We start from the raw sequence: 19,979 nt of genomic DNA on the forward strand, positions 1-19,979 counted from the left end.
TACTTTACATTGCATTTTTTCAAGAGCTTTCGAATTTATTTTCTTTCCAGGGGAGTAATTCCTTGAAAAGAAACTCAGCTTTGCATTTTCCAGCACAGCAAGGCTGACTCTGAGGAATCCCTCCAGCTTAGCCGTTGGCAAGTGTCAGGACACCAAAGGCCATCACTGAGCATTTGCACATCTTGAAGCAAGGCTGTAAAGGTGCTGAAGTTAGTGTAAACAGGCCTCTAAACATCACAGAGGGCTGAGGCTGAAACCAGTGGGTATGAACGAGACAGAGCAATGTCATCTAGAAGGTGCCCAGCAACCGGGATTACAGGGCAGGAGCCGCAGTGGGTCATCAGAAGGAAAAAGATGACATAATCCTCTCTTACGCTATTTCTCATTTTGTTTCCTGGTGTCCTGCCAGAGTGAACATAATAACCAGCAATCCAAGTGCATGTCATCCAAACAGGCAAGAAAAAGTACCCCGTGACAGAGGAGATTTTAGTGAGTGACATTCATCTGCAGGACCGCAGGACTCGCAGTTCTCCTTGCAGCATCTGACTCGTAACAAGGAAGGATGATGGGTGTATAATGGGAAAACACTTCTGGCTAATAACTCCTCATCTGCTTCTCGAGAGGTGCAGGGCACCCCTACTCCCCTGAAAATACCACCGAGAGCTGCAGCTGCTCCGTGCCTGCCCAACAGCAGGATTGGCTTATTTTTGTTAGAGAAATCCAAGCTGGAAAAATCAGTAGTAACCAGGAGTGTAGGCAGAGAGCTGGGCTTCCCATCAAGTTGTTCTGCTAGGATTGTGTCCAAACTGTTTTACAGTGTGGAACTCCCCATGGAGCTGACTCAACTGCCAAGTGTTAAAAAACATGTGAAGCTCAGGTTACAGATCACTTTCCTGGCGAGACACAAGCGTTATTCTCTGCCTGCAAAGTTTCAGCTGAACCTCAGAAACTTGCTTTGAGTTATCCAAGACCATCAGATGGGTTCATCTGGAGTACACGGGTCAGAATTACCAGCATCAAATAAAATCAGGCTTGCAAAGGAGTCATAAAAATACAGTGTTTGAAGATTAGAGGGTGCTTGACTTCCTGGTATACAGCAAAAGTCTGCTTTGGTCTTCAATGCCAAGCCAGTTTGTAGCATATAAGACAGCATGGGGCTCCTGTTCCTTATACAGGATACTTAGAGCTCTGGGAAATGAGCCTGAATGCTTGGAGACCACATTTTCTTCTAAGTTAAATGGCCAAAGTTACAGTATTTTACTCTTGCTGCGCTCACTGGCACCAGCAGACAGCCTGCACTGCTGGTGTGTACAGTTGCCAGGTGGGGTAGGTGGTAACTCCTACAAGCAAGCTCTGTATGTTCTGTGAAATCAAAGATTTCATGGCTTAATTGATCAGAGACTCAACATTATTAAAGATCTGTGCTTGCAGTTGTAACAAGGACAAATAATGGTGCTGTCGCAGTCCCCCCCTAAAAAGGGAATTATTACCCTGCTTTTTGAATCAGTAGAAGAAAGCAGTGGAGGGACGGAGTTTTCTTTTAACTGTGCTTGTTCCCATTTTTTAAGTCAGACGCATACGTAAGGACAAAAGTCTTTCTACTGTTTAATTCTTAAGAAAAATGTATCTATCTGACTGCAACTGGATAAAATTGAAAGGATATACACTACTAGACTTTGCAGTAAATGTCAAATGGTGTAGGAGTCCATCTATTCTGACTTGGGCTACCTCAGTCATTATTTGCCCAATTATAATATCTGCTGATTGTACAAGTATCACAAAAAGATGTAAAATTCCATGTACTAGGTCTTAAAAAACAGAACAAAAGCATGCAGAATTATTATCTGATACAAGCAACTGAATGGAAATCAAATAAAAACACAGACTGGAGACCACTGTGTGTCTGATGTTACCGCTTTCATCCAGAGAAAAGTCGTCCTGTGCATAGCGGAATTTTTCTGGACCACAGGCGATAAACACATCATCATCCCCAAAGAAATCGTGGAGACAGGTCACCTACAGAGAGAGCAAAGTCATTCATTTTAGTTTTAATTGGCAACATTCTGATGTGGCTTAGTTTTAATTTAAACAGGAGTGAGCTGCCTCTCCGCTGTTCCCCCCATCCCATGCTAATTCATCCCTACTTCCCGTAAGCCTGGTGCACAACACACAACTTCTCTGGACAAGTCAAGCGTAAAAGTGTAATTAAAAAAAAAGAGAAAAAACAAATCCCAACTACCTTGCAAATGTTACGTGGTGTGGCATTTCCAATCCTTTCAGGAGCTGAACGAATACGTTGGTGACCTTAATGACTGACACAGGCATTCCTGAGCTACTTCTAAAATGAGTAGCAGGGGTGCCCCCCGTGCCGAGTTGGTAGGCAAGGCTGTGACACCACTGCCCATGCTGATCAGTATCTTGGTACCACCAGAGCCTATAAACTGCAGGTACTTGGGGGCAGGCGACCTTAGTACCACCTGCCTTCCCCTCTGCCACTTGCGCAGGCTGGCCAGCAAAGCTGGGAGCACTGCGGTGCATCCTTCGTATCAGCCAGGACAGTGACCGGTCAGCATCCACTCTTCCAGGTGCTGCGGTGTGAATAATTAGCCATTGGGACCTTTACACAGTTACAGTTGTGGTAATTTACAGTTACCAGTCAAATATGATGTGAATCACATAGGAACTCATGATGAAGTTAATCCAAATCATCGAAGCGCAACAACTAGTGGAAGATGTGCACATCATTGCTCTTTGGGGAGATCCATAAGCACACAGACTTGTTATCAGCATCTGGTAGCAAACTGCCTTTTATTCAGGCTCTTGGCAAGCTGATAGGCACACTTCTGAGGCAAAGAAAGATGATGCTCTTCCACCTTCAGAAAGTGCTTAGAAAACCAACATGAAGTGGAAAGTAAAACTGTTATTTTTGACGAGGAGAAAAACACTACTGAGGAAATGCTGGAAGGCCCGCCTTCAGAACCTTGGTGTAGCTACTCAAGAGGCAAGTGTTCAGCACACACCTGCCTCCAAGGGCAAGAGAGACAACAAGGAACCTCTGCCCACTTGACTTTGTCCGGATCTTCAGCCTGAGCTCCTGACGTCCCAGCCATATACTGACTAAGTGCTGTGTCAGGAGGAGAAAGAGTGCTCGCCTGCCAACACACGGGAGTGGAACATCTCCAGCACCAGCCAGCCTGCTGCAGCCCACCAGCCACACGTCTGAGCACCTGGGTGAGCCCAGGGCAAACATGGGGTTTTTTTTAAAGTTCCATTTTTTCAGGAGACCATTCCAAGCGACTGCAAGATTGGCACTGATGTTTATCGCGGTGGTATCAGGCTGACAGCTGATGCCCAGTGTCTCGGTGTGTCTGGGCACCAGGGCCTTCACAGAGGGCAGACGCATTGCAAGGGACTGGAGAGAGCACTGGAGGTAACTGTGGGGGAAGTTACTGTAGACAGAGCTGAATTTCCATATCTACTGATCCGTTTGAGACGGACTCTGAAAAGTTAATTTCAAGCTCTAATAAATCAACTGTAAAGAAGGCTTTTGGCTATCTTAATAAAGCTCAGTATTTCACACTGGTTAATATAATGTATAATTAAAGCACTGCCTAAGAGTGCCAGCTCTGGTTAAGATGCCAAACATTAGTGAAAAGCTTGCTTTTCACAACAGCATGACTTTCAAAATGGAGCAAGCTGAAATCTGCTATGGCTCTGATCAAAGGTAGAATTTTCTTTGTAGACTTCAGTGAATTCCAGTTTCTGTTTGCCGAAAATTAGGTTGATAATAGTTAACACGTTACCTGTAGAGAATTCTCCCACAGGAAAGATGACATTTCAAACCAGCGCTTGGTTTTACAGTCCTCCCCCTGAGGACGCCTGGCACAGATTCATTTGCAAATAATTGAGTTTGGCTCAAAACACAAGTTCCCATTTGCATGCTAAGTACTACACTTATGCCGTGGAAAAGGCTCACGGGTTGCTTAGCTCGCCCTTCAGCACAGAAGCTACTGCGCAGTTAAGCGTAGTGCAACGCCACATCACAACAGACGGCTTTGCAAATTTCCCAGCCTTTCAGATGAAATCAGAAAGAACCCACAGGTGCGTTTATTGTCTCCAGGTCATATGGCAAAGCGGACATTTTGTCCTTGAACTCCCCACAACCACCACAAGCAAAAAAGAAAGTCCAGGCAACCAAGAAAAGCTTCAGATCAAGGGTCCAAATGCGATGGAAAATACCAGCATGCACAAGGATAGAAACCTGATTCCACATCAAGCAGAGATACTTGCAATTCACTTTGCTACATTCCTGTCCCTTCAGATATTAGGTTATTATGTGTATTTTGTAATTAATTATGAACAGCTGGCTGGATGAGTACTGGAGGCTGGTGAAGAAATTAGATAATCTGCTTGAGTTCCTAATATTCAGGAAATAACAACTTCTATATTTATTTTTTCCCTTGGTTTTCTGCTGTAACTTCCACTATTAAGAATTCACCACAACATGGTAAAGACAGCCAAAAACCAACCCCGCTCTCATTAAATAGTGCAAAACTCAGAAAATAGCAGGTGTCACATATTCTGCAGTTTCAGCTGTGTTGCTTAGGTTCACCATGTGTGTGGTATTTTCTATTTACCTTTTGTTTATTAAACTTTAATCCTTGATTATGACTGTACGTCCCTGAAACATGCCCCACATGTATTGCTGTCTACATAGAGTCGCTGGAGTAAACTTTCTTTGTGCAAACATGAGACTGAAGTGCTGGATCTTACAGCACCAAAGCCAGATTGCCAAAGTGGGGCGCAGAAAAAGAAAGCCACCAGGATGTGGTGGAAATGCCCTGGATGTGCTCATCCCTGAAGGACATGAAGCTAAGGACGGACACAAGCTGGGAAGCAGGACTGTGGGCTGCTCTGCTGGGGTAGCTGGGTCGAGACCTTACTAGCCAGTATGGAACATTTCAGGGTTATTCTTGACAAGCAAAGACAAACTTGTATCACGTATTTATTGTTTTAGGGGTTTTCAGTGACTCCAGAATAACCTGATAAGTCTTCTTACCTTCATTCTTCAAAAGTCTTTTTTCTCATATTTTCCCAGTTAAAAAAAAAAAATCATCCAAGTCTCCCCCCAGACAGTCTGGACTGTTTTGAAAGTGTATGTTCTGCTTAAGCTTACTCTAATCTACTATTCTAATTATATCCAATAATCAGTCTGGAACACCATGAAAACCCTAAAAGAAAGTTCACATCAACAAAAATTTATCCCAGCTGATAACCTGAAAATCACTGTTTTTAAATGCTGCGTTTTGCTCTTAGCTATAAATTTATTAAAGCACAAGACAAAACCAGACAGCAACCTGCTAGTGCAAGGACCTGTGCTGCTACCTGAAAACAGTGATTTTGTTGGCATCTGTTATCATGCACCTTTAGCAATGACACTGGAAATGATCAAATTAGTAAGATTTTGTCTTTTTCCATTTTTAAGTCTACAAGATTTTTTATTTATAATAAAAATTAAACTTGTGTATATAATTAAGCAGGATAAATAGCACTGATTTCCAAGATATACGTGCATGCCTTTTTTTAAAGGAGGATAACATTTAATTTGAAATTCAGGATTAAAAAGACAATATTGACTTAAAAAGGATCATACGGCATGAAACATTTTCTCTCCAATTCGTGTAGCTGAAGCAATTCCAATGAAGGAAGTTAAATCTTCACACTCCAGTCGATGAGGCACAAAGTTATTCCTTACAAAGTAATGATTTCCAATAGATTTGATGGTGACATTTTTCTTTCTGTCAAGGTTTGATTTTTTTAAAAAATTTGTAATATATATTATGGGAGAAATAGAAGTTGGTAGAGATTAACAGAGATTTTGGGAGTACAAAACTGTTTGCAATTCCTTAGGTTTTCATTAAGCGTTGGTTTCTTTTCTTGTTAAATTAAATCCTTCTCTGCTTATATTAGAAAAGCCTTCCCTGAGAGGACAATATAGCTAGGATTTCCAAGAAGGGATTTCTGCAGTGACAGTCAATTAGTGTCTGCTGCAGCAATTTTAATTGCAGAAAGCAAAGATATGGCCTTCTAAGAGATGCTGAGCCTTCCTGTTGATTTTAATACACTAGTTGTAGAACTAAGCATTTTTCAGGATTTTGAAAAAATGGAGCTTGCCTCAACCAGCTCTCTGGATGTGAGCTCACAGTTTGCTGAAACATCGGTGATGCTCTGAGCTCACCTGGAAAAGGAGCAGTAAATATGCAGGACATATACCTGTACAGCTGTGAATAACTGGCTATTTCTACCCTCCTCCATGAGGCAGCAGCAGTATACAGGAATTGGAATTCATTAATAAATGAAATAACTAAAAATAATTAGAAATGAAAGCCTGAAGGCTTCAGCCTTAGTTTGAACCGCTGGCCAGTGCAGATCCTCCTGTGCTTTAAAACGGTGTTGTGATTAACCGGCTCCTTTTGTTCCCGTTGATGATCTGCAGGACAGCAGAGTTCGCTGTTTCTGCATGGCGAGTGGGTTGCCCTCACTGTCACTCTCTACAGCTACAAGTATGAGTATCATCACAGCAGTGACATCGGCTCCTGCCACATTTCAGTTGCTTTCACTGCTGGATCGAGCTCAGCAGCTCCCACGCTGCTGCATTCGCAGGAGGCCTCTGGTAGCCTGGACTGGCCATCACTGCTTGCCAAGAAGATGACGGAGCACATCTCTGAAGAGCAATACATCACCAGGAGGGTTAACTGAACGGTCTTTTTCACCTTTCTGAGAAATGTCTTTATCAGGGATTCCTATTTTTAGCTGATGGAGCCAGCTGAGCCTGAACGATAAATGATCAGGTACTGTAGCTAGTGATTATTCAGAACAGTGATTTATGTACATAGTCCTGCTTCCAGACATTCCATCTCTTCCTTCTGCCACAGAATGAGGAAGGACCTCTGCCTAAGTGGCCAACAGAGGTCTGGCAAAGGAGATCTGGAATAACTCCACCACAGGTTCGACCTGGGGGCTGAACGTCTTCCGTCTTGGGGACTGTCAGCTTTGACCAACTGCTCAACTCTGTGAAAGTCTTAGGGTGAGTGAGGGCCAGCGCAAGGCTTCTTCCTCTGCTCCTCTCTCCCTGGGTCATAATGACTTTGTTAACTGTTCTCTCTGTAATATCCCTCCTCTTTAAGAATGTAGCCAGCAGAGCAGAAAGCGATACCAGTACATAGGTGGCTTCAAACTGTTCCCTAAGTTTCTGCAGATCTAGCAAAGAGATGTCCATTTACTTTCTTTAAATCATCATATTTCTTCAGCTTGTGCCTTCCAGATTGAAGAACAGGGCAAAAATTGTCTTCAGGAATAGCTTCCTTGAAGGCCAAGAAGACCACAGAAGACAATTTGATTGCCATACACACGTAAAGCCTATCAAGAACAGAACTGAATGAAGACACAATCTTATTTTCTAAGTTGCTTTGATAAATGCTATAAAATTGAACGCATCCAACCATCTGTTAGCTAAAGACAACTAACGTATTTTAGATGCCTGCTTGTGTCCTTTCTCTTTTAGCACTAGATGCTAAATGGAGCTCGGGAAGTCAGACTAGCAGCTAGACAGGCATTGAGAGCTGACTGAGCTGAGAATGGAACTAAAATCTGTTTAAACTCTGTTTTGACTCAAACCAGAAATCTAATGGACCTATTTATACTCCAGCACCTGTATCCCAAGTCAAATTGGCAGTGATATGTTTGTTTCAGGTCTGAGAAGCCAAAGTCCTAAATCACAAAGCCAACTGTGCTTTACAGTTAATCAGTTGGGTGTTTGCAATCAATGAAGAAACCAAACACATGCAGACTTGTCCACAGGAAGACTCAGCAAGGTCATGCGCTGGAGTGAATATCAGGAATTAATGAACATGCGGAGTAGACTTTAAATGAACTGCTCTCTCTTCTCTGACAAGCTCTTCACCACATGTCCAGAAAGAAAAAGATTTCAGAAGACTTAGGCGGTTAAAGGGATATGATGGAAAATAAAGATGTTGATATTGGAATGCACGGCACTTAATACATTTGGGTTTTTTAACAGTCTGAAGACTGTAAGCCCAAAGCAGACACTGAATTGATGTACATTTTATTAGACTCTGGTTTCCTGCATTTAAAAGAAGAGATGTTTGGATTCAATTATTTCTTTAAAATATGCACACACCCACTCAATAGATTCCACATTTGCATTCACAGAAAGAGAATTGCCTATCCACTTGCATGAAAAAATACTGCTTAAAATGGATAAGCAATAGAAAGATGAGGAGAAAAAGCACGGATGTTGACATTCAAAAAAGGATCAGGAGCAGCCCTGCATGCCCAGCCCATGCCGTGGAAGTATCTGCAATCCCAGTTTGGGGAGCCCTTCGCTGAGCTACCCAGCAGTAAGGGAAGGGGTCTTTGTCATCTGCTCTTCCACCTCTGCCCTCCCGTCCCACCATGCACACATGCGGAAACCTGGCAAGACCAGGGTCGTGCTGTCCCCTCACTACTGTGCTTGCAGTGAGCTGTCAGGAAGAGCAGGAAAGTCATCTCTACCATCTAGGTTTCAGGGCCCGTAATTGGACCTCTCAACAGAAACATGCAGTGAGATTTCCATCCTATAAAACATTATTCAGATATCTCAACTTTTTCTTGTGTTTATGGGGAGCCATGGTTTACATTTAAGCCTACATAATTTGATTAAAACAATCACATTCCACTCTTCTGTAGAGATTTTTTTCTTCCTTTCTCACCTTCAGAAGAGAAAATTATGGGCAAGTCAGCATGATCAAGTGTTTTCTTTGATGCAAGAGGGAATTTTTACACCTTTTTATTTAGGAAAAAAGAAAATCCTCTTAATGAGGCTGTATAACTACAGTAAGTTGATTATGAGTGCTTTATATCCACTTAGACTATTTTGTTATAATGCGACTAAACCAGAGCAGGGACACCAGCTTCTGACCAATATGCATTATTTCTATAGCAAGCACTTGTGATGCTTATTTAAGTGGAATAAGAAGTATTCATGCATGTATGTGCACAGCAGCTTGCAAGACTTCATGCATGAAGAAGTGCTGGTCTCAAAAGGGCTGCAGCACAAGGTGCCTGTTTATTTAAGTATTGGAAATGGGTACGTCTGAAGTAGAATAGAATAAAAAGCAAGGGGGAGGAAGGTCAATATCCAAGCTACCCAGTAGGAATGTTAAAGCTGAATTTAATATATCCAGTGAATTAGTGGTGCTTCCAAACTGTGTGAAATCCAATTAGCCTCTGGAAGAAAGGTTAGTTTGTTATCCCCATCCTTATACATATGGAGAGGACTGAAACAGATATTCAGGCTGTTGATTCTTTTTACCTAGAAGAAAGGCTTGCTTTTGCATTCATGAGGGTATTAGGCTGAGGATAAATGCACTGTGCAGTTCGGGGACATAAGAAGCACAGCCATCAACACCAATATGTAAAATATTACCCTTTCTCCAGTCAGAAAACCATAAAAAGATAAATTCTAGGTGACATTAAGATTATGAAAGGAAAGATTACCATCACAAATTGCCCCAAAACAGGTAGCACTTAAGAATTCAGAGATCTGTCAAATCGTTTTTCCTAACTGTCCCCCCTCATCACTCATGAGAGGAAACAGTAGTTCCGGACTACAAAAGAGCATCAGAGACTTTGGAAGTAGCGTGACTACACGGCCAAGGTTGAGGAACACTACTTGAAACGGGAGTCTTGGAAGTAGGGGCACAGGGAACCTACTAACCTACTCGTGGTCAGGCTGACAAACCAATGGGCTGGAATTTCCAGTTAATGGGATTTCCAGCCACAAGCTCCTAAAACCTATAGCTGTCGCTGATCCTATTGTGCATACCTGCATAAAAAAAAAAGTGCTCTCCTTCAGCTTTGTGCGAGTTTTTAACTGTAACAATGGTACTGATGGTGATGGAGAGGCACTGGTAAATAGATCCTCACTGCTTAATATACGAACAAACAAAACACTCTGTACCAGGACCGACCCGTTTGGTTCGTGCCTGCAAGCAACCCCCTCCATCTCCAGGGAGAACAGAACGAATATTACCATTAGCTGACCAAGAGGCCCAGAAGGGCAAAAAGCTACACCAAGAATTTACTGCTTGTAAGCAAGCTCTGAGGGGCTGGAGGAGACCAGCAGCCACTGCCTGGCATTGTCTCACGGCTCCTCCCTGCTTCCCCCAAGGAGCCCTTATCTCCATACCCCACACCACAGCACCTGCCTGGGGCACGAGAAGGTCAGAACCAGCGTCCCCACAGCCACCCCTCTGGCTTTTGGTTGAGGAAGGTGGTGGGGAAGGGAAGGAGTCAAACTGTAGCTGCGAGAACTGCTCGCATCCCCACATGCAGTGCATGTTGTCTGCTTGAAAGACCCAAGATGACAGCTCTGCTTTCCCTACCCACAAGAAGGGTGCCCTGGGAGACTCTTTCCCTCATCAATAAGCGCTCCTGGCTCCTGCTCCTTCCTTTATCAGTCAGCATTGTGTAAAAATACTTCCTCCAGTTAAATACTTCATGATTGGATGCACCAGGAACTTAATTCTCAGCCTAAACATCGCAAAGGACAGTACGTTGGCCGGCTACCAAAAAGTTCCCTTTGGACCCTGGGTACGGTTATGGACTTCAGCCCACTATAGCGGTGGCAGTGGCCAAAGATGAATGCTCACAGGGGGACAAAACCAATTTATTCCTGTATTTCCATTTTTCAGGGGTAAGTCCACTGTCTTGCAACACACCCCTTCTGCCCAGCGTGTAGCCATGGGAGCAGAGGGCAGCATGCCTGCACGGTGCTTTTGGCCAGAATAAAGTCCTGCACACAGTTGTTGGAAATAGCAGCATGTGTTCCTACAGCCTCTTTGTGATGTGGTGTAGAGAGACATAAGAGAGGAAATTCTGTCATCGATAATCACCCAGAGTGACAAAGGAGAGTATATTTAATACGAACAGATTTGGTTTCTGTGTAACAAGTGGATGTGGTTTACTCACAGAGGCAGCCTCCCTTTAAGAAATGGAGTTGTCTGACATTGTCATCATGAGTCCTGCTGACATCAGTAACCTCCTTCCAAAATAAGTGCTAGAGAAAAATCAGTGTCAGACTTGCCATTATTATTAGTGCATCAGGAGAGCTTGAGGACACTTCAGTTGAAGTCAGGGATCAGCACTGTCTCTGAAGGCAGCGCGTTTCGGACAGGCTGTGTCCCTCCTAGCACAGCAGCACACTAACACACTTCACTACCGATAACCTCGTCTTCCTTGGCATTCGTGGTAGACAGCATATGTTAATTAGGATTACGGCAATGCATTATCACAATTTTTCCTGGCAAAGATGCACTCTAACTCAGCTATAATTAAATATCTTTCCTGACCAGACAAGACTATTCTGTCAATTCAGCTTATGCAGATATTTGTATCTCAGCCTGCACGGGTTTTATTCAGGGTCTAGGTCTCCAGCTACACAGCCTTTCAGACATCTCTGCTATTTTTATCATATCTAAAGATACTTTTTCTCTTAATTAATTCTTGGATGTGTCACTGAGCTCATGTTTTATACAAGTCCCCCTCTGTTTTGTTCAGCATCTGCAAAATCCAAAATGCTTTCTCATCGAAGGAGATGTCGAAAGCTAACATTTTCCCTTCCTGCTATCAACCTTAATGGAAAAAAGATGCAAGTACGAAGTATTCAACCTTTGAGCCATTCTTCCTAAAAGCCATCTCCAAACCTGACGATGACCAAACCCTCCTGTCCTCCAGCAGCATAAGTTCCTTTGCAGCCTATGGATCCAAGTCAGCGTAATTCTTGAAGAAGAAGAGAAGATGTAACCAGTTGCGTATCTAACACCAGCTTTGCACTTTACCCCCCTCAAAGCATGAAAGCTGTTGCTTAATTGCTAAAATATTCTGTAAAGGCTCCTAAAGGCATTTTGATTAGTTAAATTTCAATGTTTGCAAGGATCTTTATTACACTGGTAATTCTGGAGATTAATGGGAATTAAAAATGGTGTCCTTTAAAAATTTAATTGTAACAGATGCTACGTTAAATCTAAAGGAAAGTAACAATTGCCATCAAGCTGTTCTTTCAGGGAGTTAAAATTTCTTCCTTAATTGTAATTCTGAACATGTTCTTTGTGTTTTGGGAGATTTCCTGAATTTACAGCAAATGCATATGCCCTCCCTATTGGAACAATTTTGTCTTCACCCTCATTTCTGTTAATCTTTGAATAAAACTATTTTTTTTTTTTCTAATTAGCTGGTCTTTTCAATTCACCTGACAGCTGAGTAATGGAAAATTCAGCATTGTGTCCTGAGCTAAACCATCTTAGGGCAGAAATTAACAATGTTAAGCAGGCTGTGAGATAAAAATACTTTGTGCAGAACATGCAGCGAGGCTGCTGAAATGAATATCCCAAAGCCTCTCACATGGAAATACCTTTTTTTCTTTTTTTTTTTATTTTTTCTTTTTTTCTTTTTTTTTATTTGAAATATATCCCATCCCTTCCATGTCTACAGGGCCAATGACAAGTTCTAGCTTAGTATGCAGTAATGTTAATGGAATAATTGATGCAGGAATACTGAAATAGATGATGTGTAAAATGGCAGGCTGCATAATTGTCTGGAGTGAGTTCAAGCATTTCTGCAGTGAAAAATAGTCCTGTTTTATAATCCTGTCACGTCTCCTTGCTGCTGTGTAGCAAGAAGCAAATTTCATTTGGAGATGATCCCAAGATGCAGTTGATTTACTAAGGGGATTCTGAAAGGCAGAAGGTTAAAGCCTTCTTGCCCCAACTAAATAGCACCTGGGAGAGGTGTAAAGGGTCCACACTAATTTTGGGAGTATCATTCAAATTACATCATTACAATAAATGTACAGAACATCAGGGTGAATCTTTACCATTGAGCAGTAGCAGAAGAGTACCCAATTAAAAAAAAAATTAACCTTTCTTGTTGAAATATGAAGTATTATGAGATGAAGAAGGACGAACAGAAAGGAGTTTAAAAAATTATGATACAATTAATTTCTGCTTCTGTGAAACATGCAAGAACAATTATATTTGCATGGCATGTCTCATAAAATGAGTTGTAGAGTACTGAAGCAATTAGAAACTAATTGTCATGAGATTCCCTCAAGAGATTCACGATAAGAGAAACAGGCGACAGCCAAAGGCTTACAAGCAGAACTGTATCCCTTTCTTTCCCAATCTCTAAGAAACAGCAAATTCCACTTCTACAGGTGCAGAGGTGTCTATATGAGCGCACAGATCAGCCAGCTGCAGACGGCTGTACACATTCACATTCCTCTGTGCACTGCCTCTAGGATAACTGGGTACTGCTTTTCTTATTTGAACCACATAAATAACGCATCTGGATTTTTTCCTCCTTTCTCCATTGCTGCATGAATTCATCAGCTCTTCCCCTATCCTTCACTCTCCAGCTCTTCCCCAACCCTTGCCCCTCTACGACTATGTCACTTCCATGATAAACAGATTCTTTCTGCTGATGTAAAGAACACGAACCTGGCACCTGCCCATGCAGGGCTTCTCTCTGCTGCCGCCAACACTAACAGGAGCCGGACTGAGCTATTCATCTTACTGGCACTCTGGTGTGAGAAAATAATGAGCACAGATAGCACCTTGGAGTACTCTTCACCTTTCCAAGGGTAGACGTTGTAGATTCCTTCCTCCCCCAACCCTTCCTGCTGATCCTCACCTCTGCAGAAAAGAAAGGATTTCTTGTTCCTTGCACATTTTGAGTCAGCTTCTGATCTCGCTTATGCACCAAACAACGCTGGGTCAAAGCACTAGTTCTGCGTCATCACTGTGGTGGTGGAGATCGGTCACTTTGCTACTACAGTTAAAACAAAAGGATGTTAAATATCCCTTTGTTAGGTTCAGCAAAGCTGGTATCTTAATATCAGTTAAAAGATGCAGGTGTTTTGTTGGTTTGTTTTGTTGTTGTGTTGGGTATTTTTTTAAATTTTGTTGTGGATACCAAGAAACAAACAAGGCTTGCTGTCTGTTCATGGTGGAGATGCTGCTCTTACATAAACTCATGTGTAGACACTGCATAAAGACTGAACATACAGTCATGAAAAGAAATGTAAACAAAAGGGCCAAGTCTGTGTTGGTGTACGAGCCTCTCAGTACAAATCTACTGAAGTCAAAAGAATTATAGAAAGCATCAATCTGACTTTACTCCCTGGTTAGACTGACAGCACTTCTAAAACTTTGTATTTTTATTTTTTTCCCCTCAAATGTTTTATAGCTTCCCTTTGCTCCCTTCCCCTTTCATCTCAGATCATTTTTGACAGGTAATCCAGCAACATCAGCCTCTCCTGTGGAGATCTTCTCTGTACCACAGTGGTGTGCTTTCAATTTGCTCCAGCCTGCTAGGAAACATCTAGTGCAGGCAGCGTGGGCTGAGCTTTTTTAAGCAACATTGAATGTTTGCAGTTCCAGTTGGGTTCAATAAGAATTACAGAAACACAGCATCTCTGAAGCATGGGATAGCAGGAGTAAGTGGAGAGAAGTAATTCTAACAAGACCAGTGCTAGATTTTCATTGGTGTCTCTGAAGAAATACTGTTCAGTCCAGAATATGTATTTCTATAGGGAATGTGATGCTAGAGTTCACTAAAATGTCACTGTACTAAACCCACTGCCCTTTTTCTTTCCCTTATTTTTTCCTCTGTACCAAGAGGCAGTAAAACATCTGTGACCAAAAAAGGCAACACATATACACCCCTTAAAGAAAAAAATCATATCCTGACAATTAGCATGCCAGTGCAGTCAATTCTTGGAACACCAAATCTACTATGATACTTGCACACTAGAATGATTTAACAAGCATTTTGCTTTTGCTGTGCTGTTTTGAACTCAAACATGCTGAAGTAATTTTAAAAACTCGACACTGGTTTTCCTTTGTAGACCAGGCTAAATATTTTGTTCCTTTCCTCAAGAGAGGAAAGAATCTTGGATAAAAGAAAAAACTAGCTCTGGCTGTCTAGAAGAAAATTAGCCTTAGATAAGGAGTGCTATAGTTTTATCTGCAACTGCTTTTCACTTCTTTGTAACACCTAGGCAAGTATTAAATTCTCTTACCCAAGCTAACTTACATGTAAAAAGTTTTACTGAGAAGTATGCGGACCCTTCTCCCCAGGTATCTGATCTCGTTCTGCAGATCCAGCTGCTGTCCCTCTAAGGTGTTGCATTAAGTCACAGTTTTTATTTGCTTGAGTTCCAACCATGGAAATCACTGGTTTGGCACACACAAGGTGTTTTGCACGGGGTTCATGCCAAGCACCGGACCGTGCTGCGCAGGAGCCCCGGGTTACTGGGAGAGCAGTGGGCAGCTCTCCAAGGCAGAGCTTCCTGGTAGTTGCACGCAAACCAAACTCTTCTGGTTACTACGAGTTTAACGTGATGCTATTTTGCATCCAAACTTCCTTCACTGGAAGCAAACCCAGACTGTATCAGTATACAATTATTTAAGGACTACCAGGTGTTCATGTAAGTAAGCATTATATCACAATAAGAGATTGACCCATAAGAAAAAGTGGATTTTTATGTTATTCTGGCTACTAGATGTAAAACGTAGGCCAGTGGTTGGCAGATAAAGTTCCCAAACTTTTCCTGAACAGATTTTTCTCCTCTTCAGGATGTAAATGGAAATTTGGGAAGTCTTATCTTACAGCCTGAGCCTTTGTTTTTGTAATCCTCTTTAAGTTGCCCAGCTCACTTATACTGAATTGAAAATAAAGTGTCAATATTGTAAGCCTTTCCACTGTGCTCCAGTGGCACTCTGCGATTCTGCCTTAAACGGATGGGTCTGAAGAGACCCTGGGGGTGCTTATTCAGTCCTTCACACCCCCTCTAATACTGATGAGGGGCATCTCGTCCACTATAACACCAGAATTTGGTCTTTGAACCTGGTTAGTACTCCACCCTGCAAGACACACGGGCAGGTTTGAGCCCTAGATATGCTATCAATACTTGATAGCTGCTCTAATAACTCTGTGTGGTGCAGAATTTAAACAATGTGACATAGGCACTTTTAAATAAATCAGACTAGGAGATACAAGGAGCAGTAGTATTACATATTGTGGTGCCTGGGGTATAGCAGTAAGCCATGTGAAAAATAATGCCATTCAGTACAGAATTTCCTTGTAGATTTAATTTTGCATGCGCTGATGAGAACTCGGCCCTTTTATTTAGCAGGTAGCATCATACCAACACATGAGAAAAGGCATCCCATTGAAACTGTATACGTATTCATTTGATTGTCATTTCCCACTCACGGTTATAGCCACTAATATGATGACTATTGCTCTCTTGTTTGTGTATACAGATCAGCTTGCCATTTGGGGTTAATGAATGATAGCAATTGGAAGCATGAAAATAAAATTAGCAATGCCCAGAGCAACCCACTTTATCAAACTCACCAGTTTATAGGATTAGCAATGGATTCGGTGCAAATCTCTGCTATGGGTATTAGGAGCAAGATTTATGCCAATTAGCAGTAACAGTGCAGATTATTTGGGAAGAGCACTGACAACAGTTAAAAGCTCCTTCTCCTTTTAAACTATGTTGTTAGGACATCCATTTCAGGCATTCACATCCACTTATAAGACTATTTTTTAATCATCTCCCAAGTGCTATTTAATTTCTTACGTGCATTCACAGCATTGTTTCCTGAGGCAGTGAAGAAGACTAAATCATTCCTTTTCTAAGCTGAGTCTTGCAGTAGCTACTCTCAACCTCCTTGGCTTCAGGTTAGGTTGCTCTCAGCAGAATCCAACATCTATTACATTCTTCACTCCTCTATAGCAGATGTGATTCTGATCACACAGAGCTCAGTGCGAAAATTCCCTACTGACTTCAACATGCGTCGGATCGGGCCCTAAATCCCCACAGCAATCAAGAGAACCGAAGGAAAGAATTACAGTAATCTATTGGTAGATGCCACTTGACCAGTGGAAGACTTTGGCCTGTCTCCACCAGAGGAACATTGCTCAGAGCGTATAGCTCCAGGCTTCTGCAACGTGTAGTTCTCCTGTGGGCATCAGGACAGCAAAGTCCATATATGAATTTCATTGATAATCAGATTAGAAAAGGACAACTTTATGGCAGGTAGACTTTTCCCATGCACTCTCACACCTACAAGACAGGGACAAGGCTGAGCCATTGTAGACTAGAACACCCCTTGGAAAATCAAGTTTGGTCCATTTTTTGCAGGAAGGACCTTTTGCTCTGCTTCTCTACAACATAGTTCTAATAAATTACTGAACTTCAAAGACAGTACCCTCTCATCTCTGCCCAACGGCTTATTTGGAGCCCTGGGGGCTGTGTGAGCTGGTACCACTCTGCAGCACATGCGAGGGCAGGGACGGTGAGTTTGGTCTCATTCCATGGATTCATGCGTTACACATACACTAACAGACACCCTCTGCTTTTGCTCCAACAGAGTTGATAGTCTCTTAGCCGGTTTATCCTGAAGAAAAGCTGGTTGATATAACTAGTTATTTACAACTGTGACAATTACATTGAAGCAATTTTTGTGCGGACATAATTATGTTCCTAATGAAGATTAACTTAAATTAAATGCTTTTAATTACAATTTACACAGCCTTTGGATATTGTGCAGATATTATTCTGACAGTTATGCCTCACCAGAAATGAGATGTATACTTTGCTGTGTCAAAGCTGACTGTAACTATTTGCTGGATATTTGATGTCAGGGGCTGCTGACCTTGCAAAAGGTTTCAGTGTGGAAGGGTTAGAGATTGAAGCTTTGTTAGTCACTTTCAAGAGCCATTTGCTCACACTCCTCTGATAACACTCCATCTGATTGCAAGTACTGATCCGTGATTGCAAGTACTTCTACTTGTCTGCTCCAACTTTCTCCAAAAGCAGAGAGAATGTTGCTTTTTATTCCAGCAGGAGCATGTGGAGGCCTGCATAGCTGTACAATTTGCCAAAGTCCCTTCTTGATGTTAAATCAGGAGAGAAACAACTATGGGAGCCCAGCTTGCATATTAGATCCAAATTTGAAAAATTAATTCCAGAGGATCCTTAGAGGCAGCATCTTCATTATTTAGAAAATCTTGGCATGTAAACTCCACCTATCAACATTCAAAAGGAATGAGTGATCAAAGCCAGATTATAAATTCATTAGTAATTAATCTGTCTGGAAAACCTTCCCTGATGCTTTGCAGGAATATGATAGTAATATGATTAATAGTAAGAGTTACAATAGGATTATGGCCAAAATCATGAACAGCTACTACGAAACACGACCACAGCAGTCTTGGAGTTTCATTCCCAAAGAGATTTTGTCTGATGGAGATGTACTGAGAGCTCTGTGTCCTCTGAAGCACTATGGCCACCGTGCTGGAGACCTTTGCAAGCCTCAGCATCACGCTGAAGAGCTGGTAATAAGAGACCTTAGCACTGGAGTTGCATTGCACTCCCAGAACTGCAGTGTCTTGCAGGACCCTAAGTTACTGCCTCCATTATGCCCTGTGCAAATCTAATGCCTTATGTAAAATCGAAGATGGCGCAAGTCAGGATAGAACTCGGTCCGGGCTTCTCCTTTTGGGGTCTGACTCGTTCTTTCAACAGTATTCTCTCAATGCGTGAGAATGGGAGCGAGTTGCAGAAAATATTTCATCTCTCCTCCCTTCTTTCTGTGAGAGACTGCCACGGAAAAGAATATCACTGCGTGCATGCATGCAATGTACTTCACTCCCAGGCTGGACACCCCTGCGGCTTGAAACCTGCATCAGCACTTTGTCCTTCCCCAGGAGGCTGCAACAGCTCCCTGCCTGCCCGCATTTTGAAGGAGAAATCCAAAGGTGCTAAATTCCCCTTTAAAGCACAGTGTCAGAGAGGAGTGTTTTGTGTAATGCAACACAGAGTGGAAGCTCTCCAACATCTGCACTGGGCTAACATGCAATTGGGCTTCTCCATAAGCCTGCCAGATTGGTTTCAGTGGAGAGTTATGCTTATCCCACTTAGTATTCATCCCAATACATATTTCATCATGCTAATACATATTTTATTGTACTTTTTGTACCAATTCCTCTAGCATTTTGCTTTTGCAATGGCACCTAATAATCCATGATTGCATATAGCCCTGCGTGCATGTTTGTGACTTGTGCGATCCCCTCCCGTCCCTAGGAGGGACTGATCTTTCCAGACTCCAATTCTTGCTATGCACTGCTTCCAGTTTAGTTCTCTCTTCCTGGGTTTCTCAGCCCATGTGTTCTCCATCATAACAAGAGTGACGCCATACCACGTCTTCCCAGTTCCACTGAACTCATTCCTACAAACTTACACAGTTCAGCTTTTCTAGGTGCAACAACTATGGCCACCCTACCAAATAAACCAGGTCTTGTAACTTTTAATTTCACCCACAGCCCTCCTGGTTGGAAGAAGTCTTATTCATAGAAATGCAGATTATTTGGTAAAATATTAAGAAAAACACATATTTGCTCAAAAGATAAACCAAAGCTCACCATCAACCTTTTTCTGAGCTGCTATTTCCGACATAACAGACTGGCTCATGGGCTGACCATTGCTAGCAGGGCACCATACTTTCAAAAATTAGGCAATGGAAACCATGAACATTTGTGAAGTACATTATTTCCAACATGTTATTTGGCCTGCCAAAGAAGTCTCCTAGCTCGAGAGCTCTGCAAGAAGAATATGTAGCATAGTCTGATGATTCAGCTGTCTCATTCCACAGTCCAAGCTAACCCTATAAAGAGCTACCTGAAAATACATAAAAGTGCCTGTCTGCAGAGCTGTACATGTCTATGTATGTTTATACACTTCAGTATGTGTACACAAAGATAATTTCACATATTGAAAGAACTTACAATATAATAATATTTTACAATATCACAGAGTAAATGATGAAATAGTTTCACCATCAGATTTT

At 42.1% G+C, this 19,979-nt stretch overlaps 1 protein-coding gene across 4 annotated transcripts in view; it reads right to left on the bottom strand.

The window, feature by feature from the left end:
• DCX (doublecortin) overlaps positions 1 to 19,979 on the bottom strand; it is a 91,142-nt gene that overhangs the window by 26,636 nt on the left and 44,527 nt on the right. For all 4 annotated transcript variants that reach the window (XM_009945226.2, XM_075435579.1, XM_075435577.1 and 1 more), the window contains exon 4: positions 1,914 to 2,016. In XM_009945226.2, coding sequence (XP_009943528.1) covers positions 1,914 to 2,016 — 103 coding nt within the window. The remainder of the gene's footprint in view (positions 1 to 1,913; positions 2,017 to 19,979) is intronic.

This window comes from Opisthocomus hoazin, chromosome 14 (genome assembly GCF_030867145.1).
Source record: "Opisthocomus hoazin isolate bOpiHoa1 chromosome 14, bOpiHoa1.hap1, whole genome shotgun sequence".
Taxonomy (NCBI): domain Eukaryota; kingdom Metazoa; phylum Chordata; class Aves; order Opisthocomiformes; family Opisthocomidae; genus Opisthocomus; species Opisthocomus hoazin.